We start from the raw sequence: 25,302 nt of genomic DNA on the forward strand, positions 1-25,302 counted from the left end.
ATTGGTCAGAAAAGGGGGCGTAGCGCGAGGAGGTGTTCCCCGGCCTAGCCGCGGTCCTCCAGTTCAGAAGTCAGCGGCGCCTGACAGTCGCCGGGTGCAACCCTTTGGGACCAGGTAAGGGGCCTCCAGTGCAGGCCGGTTGCACAGCTGCTTCCAGTCCCCGTGTCTCCTGCCTCTGCTCTGTTGGGGCTGCCGGACCCTGCGTGCTGAACTTCCATCTGCTGACGCCGCGTGGCGGGTGGGACGGACCAGGGCTCCAGTGGACTCCTCCCTTCTGTCCCTCGTTGTCTTCGACTGCCAGGCTTTGGGGCACCCGAGTTATGGTCTGCTCCTTTATCTCCACAGGCTCGTTAGAATCCAGGACAGGTGATGTCTTCTGGGTTCGGGGAGATCGCCTGAGAGAGGGCGATAGGGAGATTGGGGACCCGTCCGTAGTGTTGAGGTTAGCAGAGAGCGGGAGTGTTAGACCGTCTGGGGTCCGCTGGATTTTGCTAAGCCACTTTGGACTGCAAGCGCTCAAGCGCTCCTTCCCACCCCTTCGTGCACAAGATCACTGGAGAGTTACCCTTGCCTCTGTGCCAGTCCGGGTTCTCGACACAGGTCCAGCCTTGCAAGGCCAGGTTCTCTACTTTGGTCCAATCTGCCGTCGGAGAAATTCTGTTCCTCCTAGTGGAATGCTTTTTAGACAGAATTTATTTCCGCACAACTCTAGAAGTCAGTTACTGTAGGCAATAGAGTTGGGACACGAACTAACTTGTAAGCTGTTTATTTTACAATGTTGCTTGTTAACACTGTGGCCCAGGTAGGCGTGCTGTCTGCCCTCGGGGACTGAACCCTGAATGCAGGGGCTTGTGCAGGGTAGGCAAGCCCTCTACCACCAAGGTACACTGCCTCCCTCGCCCCAGACTAGTTTATACCAGGAAACGGAGAATTTTTCCAACAGCTGGTGGTCTAGGTAGAGATGGTACCTCTGGAACTTAGCTCATGCATGTTTACCTGTTCTCTATCTATGTCAAGTGCTCAGATCATTGCCTGTCACAGAGGTTGTGCTGCATAGTATTAATAGTTTAATCTGGGCTTCAGGCTTCACCCCTCTTCCTACCAACCTGGTTAAGATTACAGAAGCAAAGGCAGATTTCTCTTAAACGGGTTTTCAGGGTTTGTTTGTTTGCTTGTTATCTTTTTTTGTTGTTGTTTTGAGACTCAGTCTCATCAGGTAACTCTGGTTGGACTGGAACTCACTGTAGACCACGCTGGCCTTAAACTCACAAATCTGCCTGCTTCCTGGGTACTGGGTTTGAAGTGTCCCTCTAGTTTTCAGATATTTTTATATTCAAGTAAAGTACTTTTTTTTTTTTTTGTCTTCCTGAGACAGGGTTTTTCTGTGTATCTTTGGCTGTCTTGAAGTTCCTCTGTAGACCAGGCTGGTCTCGAACTCACAGAGATCCGCCTGCCTCTGCTTCCTGAGTGCTGGGATTAAAGGCATGCGTCACTATGCCTGGCTCAAGTAAAGTACTTTTTATAAAACCTTTTTAAAAACAAAAAGCCAAAACACCCCAACTATGTGTTTACGTGCATGAATATTTTGTCTTCACGTTTGTTGCGTGTTTGGCACTCTAGAGCTGGAATCAGCACCATGTGGCATGGTCCTAGGCCTACTGGTTTAATGATTACCGCCATTCTCCAGCTTGCTCCAGGCAACCTTGACAGTATTTCACTGTTTTAGCGGTCTGTGGTCTGGTCTCCTGGAGTTATGAGCTGCCTCGATCTCCCAAGTACTCTAGCTCAGAGCTATGCCTGTGGTCCTTGATCTGAGCTTTGGTACCGTTTGCTAGAGATCAGTGTTCTCTAGGAAGCATCAGTGCTGCGCTGCTTTTTTGTTTTCTCCTCTCTCGTTCCTCTGTTTCTGTCACAGTTGCGCTCTCATTTAAAAAACGATGTAAAGTTTATTTGTTTTTGTGTATGTGGTGATCAGGTACTATGTGTATACAGTGAGGACATGACCACTCCAAGGTATGGTTGAGGAGGTTTTTATTGTACACATGTGGCAAAGTATAGTCAGGGGCATCTGGAAGAGTCCAGAGCCAGGGGACAAAGTAGTCTTTGGCTAGCAGAATGGAGGAGAGCGAGAGAGGACCAAGAGAGAGAGGAGCAAGGGAGCGGGCTCCAGAGAGGGGCTGGCTGATATGGGAACGTTATATAGGAATGAGAAGCTGAGAAAGGGAACCTAGGAGCAGGAGAGGTTTGGGGTAGGGCTGGGGTGAGAAGAACTGGGAAGAGCCACTGGTTCTGAGTGAGCCTGGAGGTCAGCAGACACTTTGGGATGCTAACACACTACAGTTAGCCATTTGCCCTGAGTCTCTGTTGGACTTGCCGCCATGTTTGTGTGTTGAGGTCTGAAGACAACTTGCAGAGTCTGCTTTCCTCCTTCTACTGTGCGGTTCTGGAGAGTGAACACTGAACACAGGTTGTTAGGCTCAGGGCAAAGTGCCTTTGCCTGTCCGCTCCCTTCACAGCCCCCCTCGCCCCCCCACACCCTTGGTTTGAGACAGTTTCAATGTGTAGCTCAGGCTTGTCTGAACTTGTGATTTTTGTTTGTTTGTTTTGTGTCTGTTTCCTCCCCACCCCCCACCCCCCCAAACAGGGTTTCTCTGTGTAACAGCCCTGGCTGATCTGGAACTTGCTTTGTAGACCAGGCTGGCCTCAAGCTCACAGAGATAGCCTGTCTTTGTTTCCTGAGCTCTGGGATTAAAGACATATGCCACCACCAGCCAGCAGAGGTAGACTTTTTTGTGTGCTGCTGCTCCCAGGCTCCTTCTACTTTTATACGTGTTTACCTGCACTTGTGTGCACTACATGAGTGTGTGGTGCTCACCGAGGTCAGAAGGTGCTGGATCCGCTGGAATTGGAGTCATAGATGGTTGTGGAAACCATGTGGAGGCTGGGAACTGAACTCCAGGCCCTCTGTTTTACCACCCAATCATTTGTGGTGTTTTGATGATAATGACTCCCAAAAGCTCATACAGTTCTGGGATATTTTGATCACACTCTGACACTCCAGACTGTCACTAAAGTCTACCTTGAATCAGGAGACAAAGCCAACAACAACCTGACCAGAATTAGCCATAGAGACGCCAGCAATTTGGATAGAGAAGACAGGAAGAAAAGGGCGGGAACTAGAGTTTGAGCTTTCTTTTATTCATTCATTCATTGGTTTTTCGAGACAGGGTTTCTCTGTGTAATAGTCCTGCCTGTCCTGGAACTCGCTTTGTAGACCAGGCTGGCCTCAAACTCACAAGAGATCTGCCTGCCTCTGCCTCCTGAGTGCTGAGATTAAATGTGCCACCACTGCCCAGCTTGAGCTTTCTTTTGGTTCCTGGATGAGGGTTCTGACGTACCTAGGAGATGGTTCCTGACGTATCTAGGAAGTGAACCTCTCTCCTCTACCAAGAGTGTTGTTAGATGGAGGGAAATACCGTTGGCATTGGAACAATGCTGCCAGAGTCAAGCAGAGTGAGAGGCAGAAATCAGAGTTCTGCCAGTGTACACCCGCAGTCTGGCGTTTGCTCTCTCCTGAGATTGCCACTTAAGATGCTGCAGTTAGGGTCAGGCACAGGCGCTGCAGTTAGGGTCAGTCACTGTCTGCTTACAGATGACTGGCTCCCGGCATAGCTTCCCATCACAACAATCCTTTCCCCACATGCTGCTTCCACCTTCCTCTCTCTCCTGCCTTCTTTCCCATCGTTTGAGACCACTTCTCTTAGTTTGCCTCTTAAATACAACAGTGTCCACGGATTATCCTCACTTCTCTATTCTAAGTAGTTTCACTGGAAAGTGTTAGCTTTAATGATGTCAGTGCTATTGACTGATGGCGGAAGATACAAAATAATCACACACTAGTTCAGAATTACGTATAATAAAGGGCTATTTATTTAGGGGAGACTCACAGATCACTGTCCTAGATCACAGTCCTCTGCACGAACGGGGAACAGGAACAGAGTCTAGTAGCCGGAAGTGAGACCCGGAAGCAAGAGAGCAAGGGCAGGCTTTACAGCTGCATTTATAGTATGAGAGACCACACCCAACTGGGTTAGTATCTTAAAGGCTATTGGCTGAAGCAGCAGAAGGAGCTCCCACAGCACCTCCCCCTTTTGTTTAAATAAGAGAGATCCAAACCCAATACAAAAATATATACACTAGGAACATATATCAAATATAAGATTAGAATTACAACATGCATAAACAATATTAAGCAAGGGATGTAAGCTAAATGTTTTAATAAACATTCTATCCTAAGGAGTCTAAATCTTGTATTGGAAATGGTTTGGCTAGATCATAAGAGGACGGTAACTACGACTATCTAATCTTCAACCCCATCGAAGGCCTGAGAAGGGAGATAATATTACTTGAGTAGATAGGAAGTGCAGTCAAGCAGCTTCCAAAATGTGCAGTAGATGACAGAGACCACTGGCTGCCTGAGCAATCACCCAAAGTCTTCAACATTTGCAATGTTGAAGCAGCCAACTTTGGCTAAGGTCTAGAGTAACTGACAGACCATTTTCAGAGGCAGGAAATTTTTTAAAACCATCTTACCCTGTCTTGGCAAGATTTGACAGTTTTTTTTTCTTGTATCCTGCTTGTTCAGTCTGGATATCATGCACTTTATCACCGGTCGAGGCATGGGCAGTTTCTTGCCCAAAGGCCAGTTGTGCCAAGAAGACAAACTCCAAGTGAAGTGCTCTGGTGCTCAACACTCTCTCAGGATTTGGTGTTGCCAGGAGCAATCATGTCTCATGTCAACAGAATCCTAAGATATTTAAATGCCATGTTCTACAGATATTTAAAGTGGTTGAAGGTTACCTATCTATGTAGAATACAATCTCTATGTATCTAAAGAACCTAATTAGTCTGACTAATTAGTATACTAATTAGCATACTAAAAGTATAACAAACATGAATGACTATTGACCTATAATACTTAATACCTATATAACTTAAAGATTAAGACTTCATATCAGAATATTAAACAATCTTTAAACAACTATGCAGTAAAGGAGGACAATGACATCAAAAATGTAAACAAAGTATAAATATCTTAATCAGAGGTAAAAATGTATAATGTAATATGGTAAGTATATCCTAAAATTGTATCCATATACAGAATGTCTTAAACAGGGGTAGAAACATGCATGCATACAATATGACAAAATAACTTTGCATAGGTATACAAATATTGTAAACAGAAATAGCAAATATAATTTGAACTTGTATCAATATACCAAAAACTATACCAGTGTAAATTGTCCATAAATAATAGCTCACAAGTATTCACTCTATTATTTGGTATTATTATTAGTAGTAGTAGTATGAACAAGTTCAACTTAATTACCTATTATCCCATTCAATCTTCCCTTTTTTTGAGATCTCTAGGCCTACATAATTTCCATCCCAACCCCCAACCCTATGCAAGTAATAAGTAACCCCTAAATGGTGTCTCTAACCATGAGGACAAACTTTGTTGAGAGAGGGAATATTGCTTTCTAGAATTGCTTCCTGCTGTCATGGGGGTGATGTTTTTTCTATGGGATCCTATAAAAGTAAAATGATGGTTAAGTTTCGAGATTGCTGTTTTGTATAATTAGAAATGGTCTCTGAGTAGTGGATAGGGTCTTTTGTTTGTTTTGAAGTTCTTGCCAGAATGTGGTAAGAAGGTGCACCATTTCCACAGCTGGTACCCAAAACTGGTCTCATAGTGCTATCAGCATCATGACGTCATATCAACTAGGTGGAGTTGTTGTTATGGGGCCCCATCTTCTTCCTGGAAGCTTCAAAGATTACTGCAGGAAAATCTACTGCTCATTGTGGAAAACTTAAGCATCATTCATATAGACATATATTCAATGGAAGATACAATATAAACAAAAATTTTACAAAAAGTAAAATATTCCCTTAAAGTCTATCTTCTTTTTGTCCCATACCAGATGGCTCCTGACATGAGACAGAAATTCTGATATTTTTCTTTTAACAACATACTTGGATTTAGAGAAGGATAGCCATTGTTCAACTCCAAAATCAGCTCTTATTTTTAAATAGAGATGTATACGTGTCTAAAAAAAATCAAATTTTACCATGCAAATAATACAGCATAATAATAATAATAAGGCAGATTTTTCTTTGCTTGTTGATTCTTTTTTTTTTTTTTTTTTTGGTTTTTCGAGGCAGGGTTTCTCTGTGGCTTTGGAGCCTGTCCTGGAACTAGCTCTGTAGACCAGGCTGGTCTCGAACTCACAGAGATCTGCCTGCCTCTGCCTCCCAAGTGCTGGGATTAAAGGCATGCGCCACCATCGCCTGGCCTGCTTGTTGGTTCTTTCTGGATAGCTATCTTTTTATCTTTAGGCATCTAGATGTCCAAGGTCTTTCTACTCTTTGAAGGTGAATATTTTCCTGCAAAGACAAGAACAGAACCCTGCCCCAACCCTTATGAGGTCTTCTTACCACCTGTATGGTTGTCACCTCTGTAGATGAGCTGTCATTTCTCTTTCTCAAGAGGTTTCTCTTTTTCAAACCGAATCTTTATCAATTTTGATAGTATCCATAGCTTTTCTTCTCCTGTAGAAACAAGACAAAAACCCCTTCCCCAACGAAGCACATCTATTGGCTGATTTAATTCAGAAGTTTTTTTTTGGTTTTTGGTTTTTGGTTTTTCGAGACAGGGTTTCTCTGTGGCTTTGGAGCCTGTCCTGGAACTAGCTCTTGTAGACCAGGCTGGTCTCGAACTCACAGAGATCCTCCTGCCTCTGTCTATCTGCTGCTTAATTAGCATTAAGAAAATTCAGGGTTAATAAAGCATTATGCAGTCTATTTCTAGGGTTATTTTCCCTCTCTTTCTGTTTGTTTAGCATGTCCTTTATAGTTTGATTTGATCTCTCTGTAATTACCTGACCTGTAGGATTGTTTGTATACCTGTAATATGCTTTATATTATAATAAGCAAAAAAACTATTTCATTTTCTTAGACACATATGCTGGACTATTCTGTATTTATTTGTGCAGGTATACCGATGATGGCCATAATTTCTAATAAATGAATGATTACTAAATCAGCCTTTTCTGAGCTCAGGGCATTCCTTGTGGGAGGATAGTTCACTGGTATCTCCTAGTAGGCCCAATGAAAACATGAATAAGTGTCAATGGTGTTGTGTACATATTTTAATTTTCCAGATTCTGTAAGTGGAACACATCCATCTGCCAGATTTCATTCCTTTGAGTACCCTTTGGGTTACTCTCTGCTGGTAATGGTGTTTGGTTAAAGAAAGAGAAAGTAGAATATCTCTTTCTTTAAACCTTTGTTATTGACATAGCATGTTTTTTATGAAATTCTGAAGCCTTCAGCACACTTCCAATCAATAATTGATCAATTTCTGCATTACCTTGTGCTAGAGGACTTGGCAGACCCAAATTTTTGCCTCTTCCTCTAATTAACACTTCCAAAGCAGCTGAGGCCCATCTTCTAGGACCACTGATTGGTCCATGATTGAAGCCAATCATGTGGGGTGACCTTAGCGCTCGAAGCCCACGTTTTCACCACTTCCCTGACAAATGGTGAATGTAGCTCATAAGAAACTATTGCTTGTTTTTATTTCTTTTAGATTGCTCATACTATTGGTTCCCATGCATATTCTTTGACCACCTTAGGGTACTTTGTGCCAGATGGCCTTTTTGAGGAAATTTATCAGATATGCAGTTGAAACTCTGTGTAAGTCATCCAGGGGTCTGGCACATACTGATGAGGCTAAATCCTGTCCTTGTACCTTCTGTCCCTGCTCATTGATTTCAATAAATTCCCCAATCTTTTCAAATCTTTTTACTACTGCCTTTTAAAAAGTCTGAATCTATTGTCCAGGGTTCTGTTCTAATGTCCTCACTGAGGATTCCAACTTATTCAAATAATGTCTCATCCTTGCATATATCATAACTTTGCCGCAGATTCTGACAGTTAGATTCAACAGCACAAATTCTTTCAGATAATTTTGTCAAATTGATGCTATCCCTCTCTGTAGTATTGAATCATTTTTTTAAATGAGATAATGTTGAAAACAAAGCTAATTCCTAGAATCAAATAATAGGAAGGAAAATAGCACAGGTCTTGCACAATACTTTCCATGATAGAAGCAAAATAATTGTTGAACTCCTGGATGTTATCAGTCATAATTTTAAGGCAATTACAGTAAGTTGGAGTAGGTGTAATAATCATTATCGGCCAGCAGGTGTCACAGTTGCAGCCATGTGTCCGAGAGACGCTAGCAGCAGTGAACAGCGTGTGTTGCTTCCTTAGATACTGAAAAATATGCTTTGTTTAACAAATTAAGAACAGTTATTAAGGTGATCAAACAATTCCGAGAGTTGGGGCCCAGGATAAAGAGAAAACCCAAAGTTTTCCATCAGTGCGAGTTGTGGACTGTGTGCAATGCGGGGATTGCAGGCAGCAGTGTGTGGGCTGGCATGTGGGTCATGGAGGGTCATGAGCTGGGGAGCCTTCTGCATCTGAGGGCCAGCTAAAGCAGCGGGTGGGAGAGTCAGTGCCCCAATGCTCCATGCAGCTGGCAGACCGATCCCAAAACGTGTGGACTGGTCCCCACATTCAGGCATCAGATGATGGTGGAAGATACAAAATAATTCCACACTAATTCAGAATTATGTACAATAAAGAGTTATTTATTTAGGGGAGACTTACAGATCACTGTCCTGGACCACAATCCTCTGCATGAATGGAGAACAGGAACAGAGTCTAGCAGCTGGAAGTGAGAGCCTGAAGCAAGAGAGCAAGGGCAGGCTTTACAGCTGCATCTATAGTATAATAGAGCAGGCCCAAGTAGGCTGCTATCTTAAATGCTGTTGGCTGAAGGAGCGGAAGGAGCTCCCACAGCAACTGACACCTCATTCCCTTCTAGCTTGCATGTCTGCACTTTTTTTATTGATTTTTATTGAGTTCTACATTTTTCTCTGCTTCCCTCCCTGCCTCTCCCTTCCCCTTCAACCTTCTCCCAAGGTTTCCATGCTCCCAATTTACTCAGGAGATCTTGTCTTTTTCTACTTCCCATGTCTGCACTTTCAAACCCTTATGCCGACCTGCTGGCCAGCTGGACACTAAATACTCTGTACTAGGCATCAGGACAATCAGTGAGCAAAATGAATCCATTTCCCGACTTTATAGGTGAATATTTATTTAAGTAAGGTGGTGCTTTAGAAAGAAAAAGGCAAATGACCCTGTGACAGTTAATTTTTTTTTCTTTTGGTTTTTCAAGACAGGGTTTCTCTGTAGCTTTGGAGCCTGTCCTGGAACTAGCTCTTGTAGACCAGTCTGGCCCCAAACTCACAGAGATCCTCCTGCCTCTGCCTCCTGAGTGCTGGGATTAAAGGTGTGTGCCACCACTGCCTGGCGACAGTTAATCTTGACTATCACTTGGGAGCTATCCTTCTGAAGCTGCTTCGGGGTTTCCAGAGCACTTTAACTGGGAAGGAAAGACCCTGCCTTCAATGTGGTTGGCACCATGGACATAGGCCCTAGAGTGGATGTAAAAGGAAAAGAAAGGAAAGAAGCAAGTTGGGCACCAGGATCCATCTTTCTCTGTTCCCTGGCCGCAGACACCATGTGCCCAGCCACCTCACTTTCCTGCAGTGTCCTCCTTGCCATGGTGGCATGCATTCTTTTGAAACATGAACCAAAATAACTCCCTCCTCCCAACTTTTATAGTTTTTTTTGTTGTGGCAACAAGAAAATATCTAGTAACTAAAATTGTAAGGAGAAGGGCTGTTGCTGTGTTAGACCTGATCATGTGGCTTGTAGGCCTTGGCTTTGTGGGAGTAATGTGGATGAGTTTGGAGCCATGGGCTATAACAGCCCTCAGATGCTATAAGCAGAACCTAGTGGGCCATTTTGATGGGAGTTTGGAACCAAAGAAAGCCCAGATAATGCAGACAGTGGAAGCCCGCCTCGCACGCTTCCAGAAGGGAACGAACCCCACTGGGAACAGGGCTAGAAACCATTCATGTTCCATTCTGGCAATTAATATGCATTCTGGTCATATTTTGAAAGTTTGAGTGAGGCCAAGTTAATAGGTCATTGACTATTTGGAGAAATTTCAAGACAACATAACATCTAGGCTGTGGCATGGTTATCGCCCACAGATCTTAGAGCTACCGTGAAAGAAAGCAGACCGATTGAGAATCAGGGAGACAGGGTAGAAAGCATCTAGAATTGACATTAGAGAGAAACCCCTGCTCTTTGTCACTGGGATAATAAGAAAGGCTTACCCAGCCGAGGCTCCACTTGGTGAAAATGAAAATCCATGAGAAAGGAGAGCGCCCCTGCTGTTACAACTACCCATGGACTTGTTTCCCGAGTTGGTTGGCAAGGTGTGCAGAGGCCACCACAGCGGTGGACAGAAGGAGCCGGACTACGTCTTGAACCTGTAGTAGAATTAGAAATGTCCTTGCAGATTTTTGGGCATCCAAAATGCAGGAGTAAGAGGGACATGAACGCTCAGGGGAAAGCTTTAGAGGGGGCTGAGATCAGACAGATGTCTGGTGTGTTTCCTAGTGAGCCTGCACCCTGCATCTTCCACAGATGTTCTGGGGCGGCACTCCTCAGCTCCTGTAGGTGAGGTGGAAAGGCTAGAGGAGACTGGGCACCAGCATTTACCTCTCTGCTTCCTGACTGCAGGCACAGTGTGCCCAGCTACCTCACTCCTATGCCTACCACTGTGTTTTTGCGGCCATAGTGGTTAGGCTGTGGTAAAAGAGTTTCTCTGAAAGCGGGCTTGGTGAAGAACGGAGGGCTTCTATTCTATTCCAGGATGGCCACTTTTCCTATCTTCCTTCTAGGAGTACCAGGGGATATTATGCTAGTTCGTGGTGTTATATTATTGCCTCGTCACACTGAGCTCCTCTTGGGCAGAGACTGCCTCCCCTAGTATGATCAAGCACAGGCCTGGCCATTAACACAGTCCCGGGAAACGCTTGTTAGCAATTTTCTAGTTTGATTGCCGTTCATAGGGGCCCCTAGATCATCACAGGGGATGCCTAGGGTCTGGCAAAAGCAGACAGTCTGTGGCTGCCAGGGCCTCTGGGGCAAACGGATTCAGGTAGGGGTCAGCTCTCATTCTCTTTGTTCTTAAGTCTTAGGTTGTATGTGGGCAATATGGAGGCTGACCTGTCTGGCTTTAACATTGATGCGCCCCGTTGGGATCAGCGCATGTTCCTGGGCCGTGTGAAGCACTTCTTTAACATCACGGATCCTCGCACCGTCTTTGCGTCAGAGCAGGAACTGGACTGGGCCAAGGCGATGGTTGAGAAGAGCAGGTGAGGGGTGGGCAGGGGAGGGGCGGGAGGTACCAGCACAGCATTGCTCGACTCTCTGAGGGAGGGAGAAACAGGGTGAAGGAGTGGGCAGAGGTCTCGGGAAGGAAGGAGAAGAGCAAGGAGACAGGGATCGTCAGGTCAGGTGGTCACTGCTGTTGTTATTGGGCGACAGGATGGGACTTGTGCCCCCTGGCACTCAGGTGGAGCAGCTGCTGTATGCTAAGAAGTTGTATGACTCGGCTTTCCACCCTGACACTGGGGAGAAGATGAACGTCATTGGGCGGATGTCCTTCCAGGTCCCCGGGGGCATGATTATCACAGGCTTCATGCTGCAGTTCTACAGGTGAGTCCCGAGATGGCGGAGGTCGGGGAGCCCGTGGAATAACAGTCCTCCAGATTGGTCCCTTACCAGATGCTGGGCACTATGCTAAACTCTTTGCCTGAGAGGATTTTTCACTCTCCAGAGCCCTACACACACAGGTGCTTTTTCCATTGCCCTCTGCTAGATGGGTCACCGAGGCTGAGTAACCATTCACGACCACAGTCAGCCTGTGGGGGCTGCTGCTGCCGGAGCAGGCCTCCTCCTCAGTGGGTTATCCAGTCTAAGCTTTTTGTACTATTAGTATCATCATTATTGTTATTTTGAGACAGAGTCTCACTATGCAGCCCTAGCGGCCTAGAACTCTCTGTAGATTAGGCTGACTTTGAACTCACAGAGACTCAAACTGCCCTCCAGAATACTTGAACTAAAAGATTAAGTCTTTTAATTTTTTCCCTTTTTTGTTTTTGTTTTCTTGAAGACAGGGCTTCTCATTGTAGCCTTAGCTGTCCTAAAACTCACTTTGTAGACCAGGCTGGCCTCAAAGTCACCGAGATTCACCTGCCTCTGCTTCCTGAGTGCTGGGATTAAAGGCCTGTGCCACCAACACCAGGTTAAGGATTAATTTAAAAAAAAATACTTTTAAAAAATTACATTTGTTTTATTGTGTGTGTATGGAGTGGGAGTACATCTCATTGTGTGTGTGTGTGTGTGTGTGTGAGTGTGTGTGAGTGTGTGTGTGAGTGAGTGTGTGTGTGTGAGTGTGTGAGTGAGTGTGTATGAGTGTGTGTGTGAGTGTGTGTGTGAGTGTGTGTGAGTGTGTGAGTGTGTGAGTGAGTGTGTATGAGTGTGTGTGTGAGTGTGTGTGTGTGAGTGTGTGTGAGTGTGTGTGTGAGTGTGTGTGTGTGTGTGAGTGTGTGTGTGTGAGTGTGTGTGTGAGTGTGTGTGTGTGTGAGTGTGAGAGTGTGTGTGAGTGTGTGTGAGTGTGTGTGTGAGTGTGTGTGAGTGTGTGTGAGTGTGTGTGTGAGTGTGTGTGTGAGTGTGTGTGAGTGTGTGTGTGTGTAAGTCAAAGTGATTTCTCTTTCCACCACGTGGGACCTGGGGAAGGAACTCAGGTGTCTTTACCCACCTTGCCATCTCATCAACCTCCTAAGTTGTTTGTTGTTTGTTGTTATTATTTTGTTTTGTTTTTGAGACAGCATCCCAGTGTAACTCTGGGTGGCCTGGAACTGGCCATGTAAACCAAAAGACCAAACCTTAAACTCAGAGAGATCCACCTGCCTCTGCCTCCCAGGTGCTGGGATTAAAGGCGTGAGCCATCCTGCCTGGCTCCTCCTAATTTCTTCTTCTTCTTTTTTTTTTATAATTTTTATTTATTTTTTATGTGCATTGGTGTTTTGCCTGCCTGTGTGTTTGTGTGAGGGTGTCAGGTCCCCTAGAACTGGAGTTACAGACAGGTGTGAGCTGCCATGTGTTGCTGGGAGCTGAATCTGGGACCTCTGGAAGAGCAGTTAGTGCTAACTGCTGAGCCATCTCTCCAGCTCCTCCTCCTAGGTTCTTATGTAAGAATTCCACAGTGGCTTTATGTTTTGAATGTGACTCCAAATGAAAAAAGAAAAGGCCCCATTCTTGCTCTGCTTGGTTGGGAAGGGAGTAAGCTTTCGGGGTATGACTCTCTCCCCATCTCCACCCGCTGAGTCCTCCAACCCTGTATATTCATTTAGTTAGCTGTTGAGCTATGCCTTGGGCCAGTGCCAGGGATGAAGGACTTTAGGCTCTCCCCTCCTGGAGACACAGAACAGCATGAAGATTGGGAAGTGGTAGGTTGGGGGAAGAGTCATGGAAACAGGACACATGGAATGACTGTCTCAGGAGGGGCGGAAGAAGGGTCAGAAAAATTCTAAGAAAAAAAGCATCTCAACAGAGCAGGATTTTGCCCCTGTGTGAAGGGAAGAGGGGAGAGTCCAGGCAAAGGGCTCATCCGATCCAAACCCTAGGCTATAAGAAAGGATGGGAGGAGTTTAGGAACTGCAGGTGCTGCCGTGCAGCAACACCCCAGCCTCCCTCTCATCCCTCCTGGTCTTCCTTGCTCGCAGGACAATGCCCGCAGTGATCTTCTGGCAGTGGGTGAACCAGTCCTTCAATGCCTTAGTTAACTACACCAACAGGAATGCAGCTTCCCCCACGTCAGTCAGGTAGGAGACCTGAAATGAAGGCTGTCCTCTTCCTCTGCAGGAGCAGCCCTCTGCTCTTAGACTGTCCTTGCTTCCTGGCTGGGGCCCCCTCTGGCAGGTGGCTGGGGTACCATTTCCCGTGTTTGAAATATTCAGACCAGCTGAGAATATCTTCTTCCCAGAGTATTTTAAAATGGTCATTCATTTGACTAATATGTTATTCTTTTGTTTTGTTTTGAGACAGGGTTTCTCTGTGTAGCTCTGGCTGTCCTAGAACTTGCTCTGTAGACCAAGCCGGCCTTGAACTCACAGAGATCTGCCTGCCTCTGCCTCCTGAGTGCTGGGATTAAAGAAGTGCACCACCACTGCCCAACTTTCATTTCTCTTTTAAAGATTTACTTTTTAGATTTATTTATTTATTTTATTTTATTGTATGAGTGTTTTGCCTGCATGTTTGTATACGCATCACATGCACACCGGTGCCTGCAGATGTCATAGAGGGCATAGGATCCCCTGGAACTGGAGTTATGGATGGTTGTGAGCTACCATGTGCGTGCTCAGAATCAAACCTGGGCCCCACTGCAAGAGCATCAAGTGCCCTGGGCTTTACAGATGGCTCAGTAGTTAAGAGCATGGCCTGCTCTTCAGAGCCGGTCCAGAACGTCAACCCACAACACCACGAGAGTGGGTGCTCTTCAGAGCCCCCAGGTCCAATTTTTAGCACCTGTATCAGGTGTTCCAGCTCCAGGGACATCTTATCTTTAGCCTCTATGGGCTTGCACGCATGTACACACACATAATTTTAAAATAAAAAACAAAAATCAAGCTGAGTGTAGTAGCTCACATCTTTAATCTCAGCACTCAGGAGGCAGGGGCAGGGGGAGCTCTGAGTTTCTGGGTAGCCTGAGCTACAGAATGAGGCCCTGTCTCAAAAACTAAAGAAAAAAAGTGCTCCAAACCACTGAGACCTCTCTCCTATCCCAAGATTTATCTTTATTTGTGTGTGTGTGTTGTGTTTCTATTCTTCACATGTGTGAAGATGTCTGCAGAAGCCAGAGGAGGGAGTTAGATCCCTGGAGCTGGAGTTCTGAGTCATCCCATGTGGGAGCTGAGGATTGAACTTCACTCCTCTGGGAGAGCAGCAAGTCCTCTTAGCCACTGAGGCCCAGAATTTTCCTGAGTGTGTTTTATGTCCCAGGCAAGATTCTAGAAGCTTGAGGTGCCTGGTGAGTAAGACAGAGTCCAGTTTGAGATCTCTGTGAGCTCAAAGCCAGCTCATTTTGTGTAGCAGTTACAGGGCCACATACTGAGATCCTGTCTCAGGACCTACCAAACCAAACATGCAGAAAAGTCTCCTAGTAAAACAAGCCCAGTGAACTCAGATTGCTATTCTGTAGTTAGGGAGATGAAAAGCGTGGCAGGACAGCTCTCTTTAGAGAGGCCCCCTGGGAAATCCCTTCTGTAGAGAAGGCGTCCACTTGGGCTCTAAAAGATAAGAGCTGACTTAGTTAGTTGTTAGTTAGTTAGTCTTGGTCTATTGCTTTTGATGAAACTCCATCATGAAAATAAACTTGGGGAGGAAAGAGTTTATTTCCCTCACAGTTTGACATAACAACTTATCATTAGCAGCAGTGAGGGCAGGAGCTTGAGGGCAGGAGCTGATATAGAGGCCACGGAGGGTGCTCACTGGCTTCCTCCCTCTGACTATCTCAGTTTTCTTGCAGAACCCACAATGTGTTAGGCCCTCCCCGATCAGTCACTGATTAAGAAAGTGCCCTAAGATGGGCAGTGGTGATGTGCACCTTTAATCCCACTCAGAAGCCAGAGGCAAGCAAATCTCTGAGATCAAGACCAGCCTGGTCTCCATGGTGAGTTCCAGGACAGCCAGGGCTACACAAAGGAACCTTGTCTCAGAAAGAAAAAAAAGTGTTCTACTGGACTTGCCTGCAGCCTGATCTTTTGGAGACGTCTTCCTTCCTTCCTTCCTTCCCTCCCTCCCTCCCTCTCTCTCTTCTTTCTTTTCTTCCTTTCTTTCGTTTTTTGAGACAGGATTATTTGTGTAGACCTGGCTGTCCTGGAACTTGCTGGTCTTGAACTCGGAGATCCTCCTGCTTCTGTCTCCCAAGTGCTGGGATTAAAGCCTGCACCACTACCATCCAGCTGGAGGCATTTTCTTAATTGAGGTTCTTTTCTCTCAGATGACTTCAGCTTGTATCAAGTTGACACAAAACTAGCCAATATATGGGTGCAGGCATGTAGGAGCCCAGGAGTGTTCTGTAGACAAGAGCAGCAGTGTGCATCGGTCCTGAGGCAGGAAGAAGTGTGAGGTGTTTAAGGTACTGAAGGAGGACCAAGGGTGCCCGGCATTGAGTGATGGAAACGGAGTCTGGATGGCTCTAGGGACAGAACACAGGCCCTGAAGCTCCGTTGCTAGTTTCTCACTGAAGCCCCTGGCCTTGCCTCAGCCACCGTGGACACCACTCCCAGCACCTATGCATTCATCCATCTGACATTTCTCTTCCACTAGGCAGATGGCTCTCTCCTACTTCACAGCCACTACCACTGCGGTGGCCACTGCAGTGGGCATGAATATGTGGACAAAGGTATGTATGGCTGGGGCTTGTGAGCACAGTGGCCACCAGGGGGCAGCAAAGGCCTAGCGATGTCTGGACAAGTCCGCGGAGTGTTTACTTGCCTCGCTTCCTGTGTAATCCAAAGCCTTTTCTACCCTCACCTTTGCATGATCTTGAGTAACTTCCAACCTGCCTCCAACAGAGAGCTCCACCCTTGGTGGCCCGATGGGTGCCCTTTGCCGCTGTGGCTGCAGCTAACTGTGTCAATATCCCAATGATGCGACAGCAGTGAGTACAGGGAGCCTTGTTCTTCGCCGTCATGGGGTTAGCAGGGAAGGGGAGGAAGCAAGGCAGTGAACCACTAGCTTCCTGGGACTGAGGTAGAACAGAGAAGACCCAGCCTCTGAAGGGTCTCAAGGGCGGCCATTCCTCTGTAGTGGCCCAAAGAATGATGGGTGATTTAAATGTAGGGTTGTCGCATGTGACGTGAGGTGGATTGGGCGTGGACATGTGGACCATATGGTTTTTGTTGGTAGTGCTGGGGATTGAACCAATGCCTCATCCATGCTAGGCAAACGTTCTGTCCCTAAAGCTACCTCCCTAACTTAGATCCCGGCAAAGCTGTGAACTCTGCCTACTTCCCAAGCCCTCAGACTGGCTTAGTGGAGGGGAAGTGGTAATAGAACGATACCCAGGTGCTCAGAGAAGCCAGGGGAGGAGGTAGGCGTGCCCAGGAGCCCAGCTATGCTCTCCTCAAAAGGGAATGCAGAAACCGATTCTATCTTATAGTTTCCTTTGTCTTCTTTCAGAGGGCTGCAGTTTGTTTGTTTGTTTGCAAGAGGGATTCACTTTGTATCCTTGGCTGCCTTGGGAGCTTACTATTTAGCTCAAGCTTGCCTTGAATTACAGAGATTCATCTGCCTCTGCCTCCACAGTTCTGGGATTAAAGGCCTTTGCTACATGCCTGGTTAAAGATTTTAATTATGTGTATGTATGTGTGGTGAGTGCAGTCCACACAGACTGGACTCAATGTATCAAACTCCCCTGGGTCATAGGCAGTTATGAGCTGCCTGGTGTAGGTGCTGGGAACCGAACTTGGGTCCTCTGTGAAAACAATAGGTCCTCTTATCCTCTGGACCGTCTCCCCAGTGCTATTTCTGTTTTTTGAGACAGGGTCTCACTGTGCACTCCTGGTCTGCCTGGAATGCACTGTAGGCCAGGCTGACCTTGAGCTTGCCTTGATTGCCTGCTTCTGCCTCTGCTGGGGTCACAGTCCTGCTACAAGGATGGCTGCTTCTTCTTTCTTTCTTCTTTGCTGTGCTGGGTGTTGAGCCAGAGGCTCGAGCACACTAGCCACAGTGGCTGTGGAGCTGCTTCCCCGGCCCAGTTTCTGTTCCTTTGCTTTTTCTTTTTGTATTTTTCTAGAACATAAGTGACATGAGGACTGTTTCTCTTTGACGCCATTACCATCACATCTGTATCTATGGCCACGCTTTGTTGGCAGATGGAGGTTTACCGCAGCAGCCTCGGAGAAAGAGCTTCTAGAATCTTGCAGCACATCCTCAGCCTTCCACTCTGCTTGCCTTTCTCCGCCTTGCTCTCTGCAGATGCGTGAGTGCGGCTGCCCATCCTGGTCTCCAGCCAGGGAGTCGAGCTTGTCTGAGAACAGAATAGGTACTATTTGGGCAGTGGATACTACATCAGGTACTGGACTCAGAACCTGGTCAGGAGCTCCTACAATTCTCATTAGGTTCCATGAAGTGGGGCCAGGATTGTCCTCATTCTCCACATGAGGAACACAGAGGCTTTGAAGGGTAAAAGACCTTCCTCAAGGTCACATATGTGACCTGTAGCTTCAGGAGTCTGCCGAGACAGTGGACCTGGGGCTGGCTTTCTTGGCTGCTCCTGAGGGTCGCTTGTCAGGTACCACTCACGGGACTGAAGAAGGGAGAGGCTTCCTAGAGCATTGGTCCCTTGGTGACCTGATGTGTCAGATGCCAGGCAGATTCCCAACACCTATTTCCTAAAGCCCAGAAACTTCTGTTTGTCTAGGGAACTCATCCAGGGCATCTGTGTGAAGGACAGGGACCAAAATGAGCTTGGCCATTCTCAGGTGAGCAGAGGAGAGACTTCTCCTTCAAACCCTGTCCCCTCCTAGGTGATTGCACATGTGACCTGGGTGCCATTATGGGTTTGAGAAGACTTTTCCCATCTTCATTTTCTCTTAAATCCCCCCTCGTTTCTTTGTTCAGAATAGGCTTCCAGCATCATTTAGGTGGGAGGGTTGGGTAAGGACACGACTCCTGGTGGGACCATCCCATCTTTACCTGCTCAGACTTGGTCAGGAACCTGACTTCCCTCGTAGCCCACATCCACCGACTGAGTGCTTCCTGACATCTCTTCTCTGTCCTCAGAGAGCTGCGGCTGTGGGCATCACCCAAGTGGTTATTTCTCGGATTACTATGGCTGCCCCTGGCATGAGTAAGATGGGAAACACCTCCTATCTTGGGGGCACCCTTGAATATCTGGCAGAGGCCTCGGTTAGCTCAGCTTTCAAGTGGGAGGTGGGATGCCTTCTCAAGCTTTCTTTGAAAGCTAAAAGCCCAGGGAAACACAGGTGTTTTTAGAATATCAGTTCTTCCGATTTGGGGGAGCAGGTTAACTCCATTTAGCTGATATTCACTAAGCAACAGTGTGGGGGGTCCCTGGGAGACAGTGGTAGATGCAGTCTACCATTTTTCTATTTGAGAAGGATGCTTCGGGTCCAAGACCGAAGTGTGTCTGCCTTCTGGTACTGTGAACACATTTTCGGGCAGCATCTTTCTCTGGGACTTGGGGGAGAGTCTGGGTAGCAGTGCCTACACAGGCTCTGTTTTCTCCCAGTGGCGCTGAGGTCTGTGGTCTGACGCAGCAGTGGGGCTTGGGGAGAGCCTACCATTCCTCCTCTCAGCTGCTCCGTCTCTTCCAGTCTTACTACCTGTCGTGATGGAGCGGCTGGAGCCCCTGCGGCTGATGAAGGTAGGCGGGCTCTCCCTGCCTAGAGCCCCAGCAACTGGCCCTCCCCTCCTTCCCACCACCCACCACATCTTACTCTAGTAGAGCTGGTCCCCGTCTCTGCCAACCCCCGTTTCAGATATGAGACAGGCCGGGAGAAGCCCTTCTCCTCATAAGGACAGCAAGTCCTTGACTTCATGCTGGCTGGTGGGGGCCGAGGTGCCGGCTCTGCTGCAGGTGTCTGAGTCCCATGGGGTGTTTCTCTCTGTTTTTCTCTTGTTTTCTGCAGAAAGTCAGAGTGCTGCACGCCCCGCTGCAGGTCTTGCTGTGTGGCTGCTTGTGAGTATGTGGTTTGGGTGGTCTGGGGTCTTTGCTGGCTGGAGCCCCTGGGATCTGTCTTCTGACCCTCCTTCAGAAGTGGCTCATGTCATGTCTAGCGCCCAGACGGCCAAGCTCGACTTCTTCTCAGGCTTCCCTCTCCCTCAGGTCTAGAGCAGTTTTCCAGAAGACGCAGGAATGAGGAGGCAGAGGTTGGTTGGGCTGTCGCACATCCCAGCCTCACGTACAGGAGAAATGGCACTTCACGCCAGTGCCCTTAGGGATTTGGCCATTGACTGATACCATTACTTGTGCCCTCCTGGTGACAGTCCCTTTCCCTGTGTGGCACAGGTGACTGTGACCTTGGAGTCTCCAGTTTACCATTCTTGGGTACAGCGCTGTTTTCTTCCCCGTTGGAATATGGGTGTGAAGTAGATATTGGCATGAGGGAGGGACACTGACTTTTATCACCAAGTCCAGTGAGTTTTCTGGACTACAGCTCAGTGGTAGAGTGCTTGCCTAGTGTGTACAAGACCCTGACCAGGGCAAGGGCACACAGGTATGTCACCCCAGTAGAGGTAGGAGCAGGAGATCCGTTCAAGATCAGCCTCAGCCAGCTCCTGCCCCTGGGCTCCATGACCCTGTGTTAAAACAAAACAGGGCCTAGAGAAAGGCTAGAGTTCACTCAGGCAGGTCAGCTGTGTGGGCTCAGGGTGTGGCCAGGCCTCAGGGTCACGTCCCTAACACTCTTCTCCTTTCTTACAGCCTCCTCTTCATGGTGCCAGTGGCATGTGGGCTCTTCCCTCAGGAATGGTATCAGCCATTTATTGCCTGCTTTGTTTTATCAAATGCTCTGCTCTGCTCCTCACTGACCTGCTGAGAGAGAGGGACCATGGGACAATAGATGTTTCTAAGGACAGGTGCCCGTCCACCTCAACTCTGGCCTTTTTACTCTGGGTGAATGGCGCACCAGCCAGGTCTCTGAGGGGTTGGGGGAGAAGCCAGGAGTAAGAGTTGCTCCCACCCAGCGCCTTGGAGAGATGGTGGGGGGTGGGCACCAGGAGACTTACCCTGCTTAGTGAGTGGAGGAAGGCCACTTCAGGCTGGCTCTGGTCTCTGAGGTTGAACAAGGTCTTCTGCTCCTGGCTCGTGTTCCCTCGGCACACAGACTTGTATTTCTCAGGTTCCTCTGTGTTTCCCGGAAGGGAGGGTGGGAGTAGAGATGACGGAAAGGAGCACCAGCCTGGGGTCAGCTGGAGGCTGGTTCCAGGAAACAGGTGTAGCTATCACATGACCTGAGATAGTAGGCGCCCTGCCCTCTGTATGGGTTCTCTGGCCACCTGCCAGTCACCTCCGGGGTCCTGAGCACTGTGATTACAAGCTTGTGGGAAAGACAGACTGAGAGCTTTAGTTCAGGTTTATTTAGAGGTGAAATGTAACATTTATTCTGACTCACAAAGGCCAGTAACAATTTTGGCTGGAAAAATCAGGAATTAGATGAGCGCATAGTTTGAGCTTGTAATCCCACACTGTGGGTAGGGCATGGGGCTAAAGCAGGAGGATCAAGAGTTCAAGGCCAGCCTGAGATATATAGACCCTACCAAGCAAAAGCAATTTAATTTTTTCTTTATAACAATCCCTGTCTCAAAACCTTAAGAAAGATCTGGGGAGATGGCTCAGCCGGTAAAGTGCTTGCCATGCAAGCCCTCAGAGCTGAGTCAGATTCTCCAGACCCATGTTAAAAAAGCTGGGTGAAAACAAACAAACAAAAGCCCCCAAACCTGGGTGTAGCGGTATGTGCCTGTAACCCCGGTGCGTGTGCCAGTAACCCCAGTGCGTGTGCCTGTAACCCCAGTGCGTGTGCCTGTAACCCCAGTGTGTGTGCCGGTAACCCCGGTGCGTGTGCCTGTAACCCCAGTGTGTGTGTGCCTGTAACCCCGGTGCGTGTGCCGGTAACCCCAGTGCGTGTGCCTGTAACCCCAGTGTGTGTGTGCCGGTAACCCCGGTGCGTGTGCCGGTAACCCCGGTGCGTGTGCCTGTAACCCCGGTGCGTGTGCCTGTAACCCCAGTGTGTGTGCCGGTAACCCCAGTGTGTGTGCCGGTAACCCTAGTGTTAGGGAGGCATAGACAGGCAGATTCCTGAAGCTTGTTGACAGCCAGCCTAGCTGAAAATTGGTGTTTCAGGTTCAGTAAGAGATCCTGTCTCCAAACAATAAAACTGAGGACAGTTCATCTCTGGCCTCTGTACACATGTGCGCACACATACACACGCATATACATACTTGCATACACACAAAAGGGTAGCACAGTCTGACATACCAGAAGGGCTCTGCACTAGGGTCGCTCTGTTGCTGTGACAGACACCATGACTAAGAACAGCTCTGAGGAAGGAGGATTTGTCTCCTTATTTCTCATTCACGTGTGTTTCAGTATCCGCTGGTGTTAGCAGGGCCCAGAATGATGTGCACCCTAAGTAGTCCTGGCCTCGTCCTGTAGAACAGTGTGAAATCTCAGGGAGACAGGTTCCCAAGAGGAGCCTTGTACATCTGTGTCAAGGTGGGCAGGGAACTGGGGCAAGAACTCAAACAGCTTGAAGCAGAAACCACAGGGCACGGTGGTTGCCGGCGTGTTCACACGGTGGTTGCCGGCCTGTTCACACGGTGGTTGCCGGTGTGTTCACACGGTGGTTGCTGGCCTGTTCACACAGGCTCATGCTTAGCTTTTTCATAGAGCCCAGGGAATGGCACCACCCACAGTGGCCCAGGTGTTCCCATATCAGTCAGCAATCTAGATAGACAGTTCCTCACAGATATGCCCACACACCAGCTTGATAAAGACAGTCACTCAGCTGAGACCCTCTTTTCAGTGACTTTAGGCTGTGCCAAGCTAATAGTTAACGCTCTCTAGGATGGGCTTCCTAGAGGTCACATGCAGGGCAGGCTTTTTTCTCAGGGTGAATTGCTGATTGTCTTGGATAATAGCATCCTCATAACCTCGTTTTGGTTTTCTTTTCAGCGAATTACCAGTTTCCTATCTAGAACCAGAGCTGCAGGACACCATCAAGGCCAAGCATGGAGAGCGAGTCCTCTTTGCCTACTTTAATAAGGGTCTCTAAGTGCTCTGTGCCTGCAGGGACCAATCCATACCCTGTATGGACCCTTTGCTGGCAGCTCTGCACACCTGTGTCCACATTCCTCCTTGAAAGCCAGGCTGGACTGGGAGATAGAGTAGGTGGGTGGGGAGATGACTCCTGTTTCCATATAAACACCCATTTTTGGGGGCACTCCCAAGGATACAAATTCAAAAGGGGAATCAAGGTGGTTGGGGATGTAGCTCAGTTGGTAGTATTTGCCTAGATTCCACAAAGCCCTCGATTTAATCCTTAGCGCCATGTGTTTCAGGCATGGTCGTACATGCTTGCAATCTTTGTACTTGGGAGGTGGAGGCAGGAGCATTAGAAGTTCAAATTCAACCTTAGGTATATGGAGAGTTTGAGGCTAGCCTGAGTTAGAGATAATGTCTCAAAAAAAAAATAGGGGAGGGAACAAGGACAAAAGTATTCCATCTGCTTTGTCCTTGGTCCCTGTCCTTTGGGACCAGAAGCTAAGGCCATCTCAGCAGAAGCTGCTGGTGTCTGGGAGACACACTTTGGCGTACTTAGGAGACCTGTGGCTCTTGTCCAGTCAGGACCGCAGATGTATTGAGTCCCTCTCCTCCTTCCTCCCCCTTCTTCCTTCTCAAGCAAGGGAAATGTTTACCTGTGTGATTCTTGAAAAGGCTTCTTATCATTTTATTTTATTTTTATGTGTATGGATGCTTTGCCTTCATGTGTGTCTCTGCTCCAGTGTCCATAGAGGTCCGAAGAGGGTGTCAGATCCTCTGGGACTGGAATTACCACTGTGAGCCATCACAAGTGTGCTAGAAAACAAACCCAGATCCTCTGGAAGAGCATCTCCACAGCTCCTACTCAGGAACAGCAGAGGGTCAGTCTGTCCCCTGGGGATTTCTCTCTACCCTGCCCCATCGAGTCCTGACTGGGATACCTCCATGGGAGCGCTGCTAGACTTGAGTTTGTCAGGCGCTGAGAGCTAACTACAACAGGACAGAACACTGGACAAATAGTTCCTGTCCTCAGCCCGATAGGTCAAAAACCAGGGACTGGTGTGTACTGATAGGAAAGGGAGCTGTGCTTGGACACAGGAGCACAATTCAACCAGGACCAAAGAGCCTTCAGACTGTACAGCCAAACAGTCCAAGTTATGTGGACATCAAGTTCTAGCCCTCTGATGATGACTTTATTCTGTCTAAAATCATGTCTAGATCTATTTCTGGGACCCTTATTCTGGGAGAAGTCTCTTCTCTCATTGCCTTGCCTCTTTTACAAGTCCCCTCACTGAGAGACAGCACCTGCCCCTCCACACGTTTTGATGGATGATTTCCTGGTGGCCTCCCTTCCTGAACCCTTTAGGTTAAATCAAAGAAAGACTGCTGAGTACTGACAGGACAGGGGAGCTGTACTCGGACACCTCTGAGAGGAAATCAACCAGGACCAAAAGCCTAAAGAGAACACACAGCAAAGGGCCGCTTAGGTTCCTGTCTTGTTCCTTGAGCCCCCTGGGGACTGTAGCTTCCTTGGGGGTCAGTGTGTACATGGGGTGAGTTTTGTCTGGTGAGATTTGATGATTCTGTTTAAACGCTCTCATCATGAATTGAATAAATGATTTGAAAGAATGTGAAGCATTGTTCTGCAAACCAAGCTACTACCTCCTGATGGGAAGCAGGATCTACGGTCTGACTTTGGCTGGGCACATCAGAGGATCTTGCAGCTGTAAGGAACCCTGTCTGATGGCTGGAGACTATGGTCCATCTCCCTAATAAGGGAGAAGAATCCATCTGTCCACCTGTGTTGACGCCCCACTGGTCTCCCAGAATGGGATTTTTGCTGCCTTAGAGAATTGGTGAGCCATGATACAGCCAGTCACCTGTGCTCGCTCTCGCTATTTCTCTTTCTCTGGATTTGGGAACTGAAAATGGTTTTACATCTCTTAAAAGGTTATAAAAAGAAAAACTAGAATATGCGAAAGGGACTTAGTATATGTGTCATATAAAGTTTTAACATAAGTCTCCGTATCCTGCAGCTGTGGCTGTTAGGAACATATAGTAGACCCGGCTGGGCAAACCTTTAATTCCAGCACTTGGAAAGCAGAGGCAGGTGGATCTTCGTGAGTCTGAGCCTATCCTGCTCTACATAGCACATTCCAGGCCAGCCAATGCAACAGAGAGGCCCTGCCTCAAAAGAGAAAAAAACGTATACCATGGTCACCTGAAGATGCTGAGCAAACACAAGCACAAAGGCTCGCCCCAGTTTACAGTCCTGCAGGTGGAGCCTGGGAGCGTGCAGGTGTGCTCATTTCCTGGTAATGCTGGTTGCTCCAGAAGATAGTGCATCCTTGATGTGAAGATTGCCGCTGCAATTTAGCTTCACACCCATTTTAAAATGTAAAATGGAGCACACATACCATGAAACTATGTTTTCTCTGGGATGGAGCCCAGGCTATCCTGGA

General features: G+C 47.6%; 1 protein-coding gene across 4 annotated transcripts; it reads left to right on the forward strand.

Moving 5' to 3' along the window:
- Positions 1-13: 13 nt before the first annotated feature.
- Positions 14-24,469, forward strand: Sfxn2 (sideroflexin 2). 4 transcript variants are annotated; one of them, XM_075974287.1, is made up of 12 exons: positions 14-114; positions 11,178-11,360; positions 11,533-11,703; positions 13,776-13,874; positions 16,381-16,456; positions 16,629-16,714; positions 18,479-18,539; positions 18,841-18,907; positions 19,395-19,444; positions 19,710-19,759; positions 20,504-20,551; positions 22,754-24,469. In XM_075974287.1, the coding sequence occupies exons 2-12, from the start codon at positions 11,200-11,202 to the stop codon at positions 22,851-22,853; spliced, it is 969 nt and encodes a 322-aa protein (XP_075830402.1). In that variant the 5' UTR covers positions 14-114; positions 11,178-11,199; the 3' UTR covers positions 22,854-24,469. The 4 variants fall into 4 exon arrangements, 3 of the variants coding, with proteins under 3 accessions (XP_075830402.1, XP_075830401.1, XP_075830403.1); XM_075974286.1 differs by lacking the exon at positions 14-114 and adding an exon at positions 319-442; XM_075974288.1 differs by lacking the exons at positions 14-114; positions 16,381-16,456; positions 16,629-16,714 and adding an exon at positions 319-442.
- Positions 24,470-25,302: the final 833 nt, after the last annotated feature.

Source organism: Microtus pennsylvanicus, chromosome 5 (assembly GCF_037038515.1).
Source record: "Microtus pennsylvanicus isolate mMicPen1 chromosome 5, mMicPen1.hap1, whole genome shotgun sequence".
NCBI classification, from domain to species: Eukaryota; Metazoa; Chordata; class Mammalia; order Rodentia; family Cricetidae; genus Microtus; species Microtus pennsylvanicus.

Excerpts from the sequence above, each read along its gene's own strand:
- Sfxn2 (XM_075974286.1), top strand. The coding sequence starts at position 321 with ATGGTCTGCTCCTTTATCTCCACAGGCTCGTTAGAATCCAGGACAGGT. Across the intron at positions 11,704-13,775 it reads TTCATGCTGCAGTTCTACAG|GACAATGCCCGCAGTGATCT; the intron begins GTGAGTCCCGAG and ends CCTTGCTCGCAG. Across the intron at positions 16,715-18,478 it reads ATCCCAATGATGCGACAGCA|GGAACTCATCCAGGGCATCT; the intron begins GTGAGTACAGGG and ends CTGTTTGTCTAG.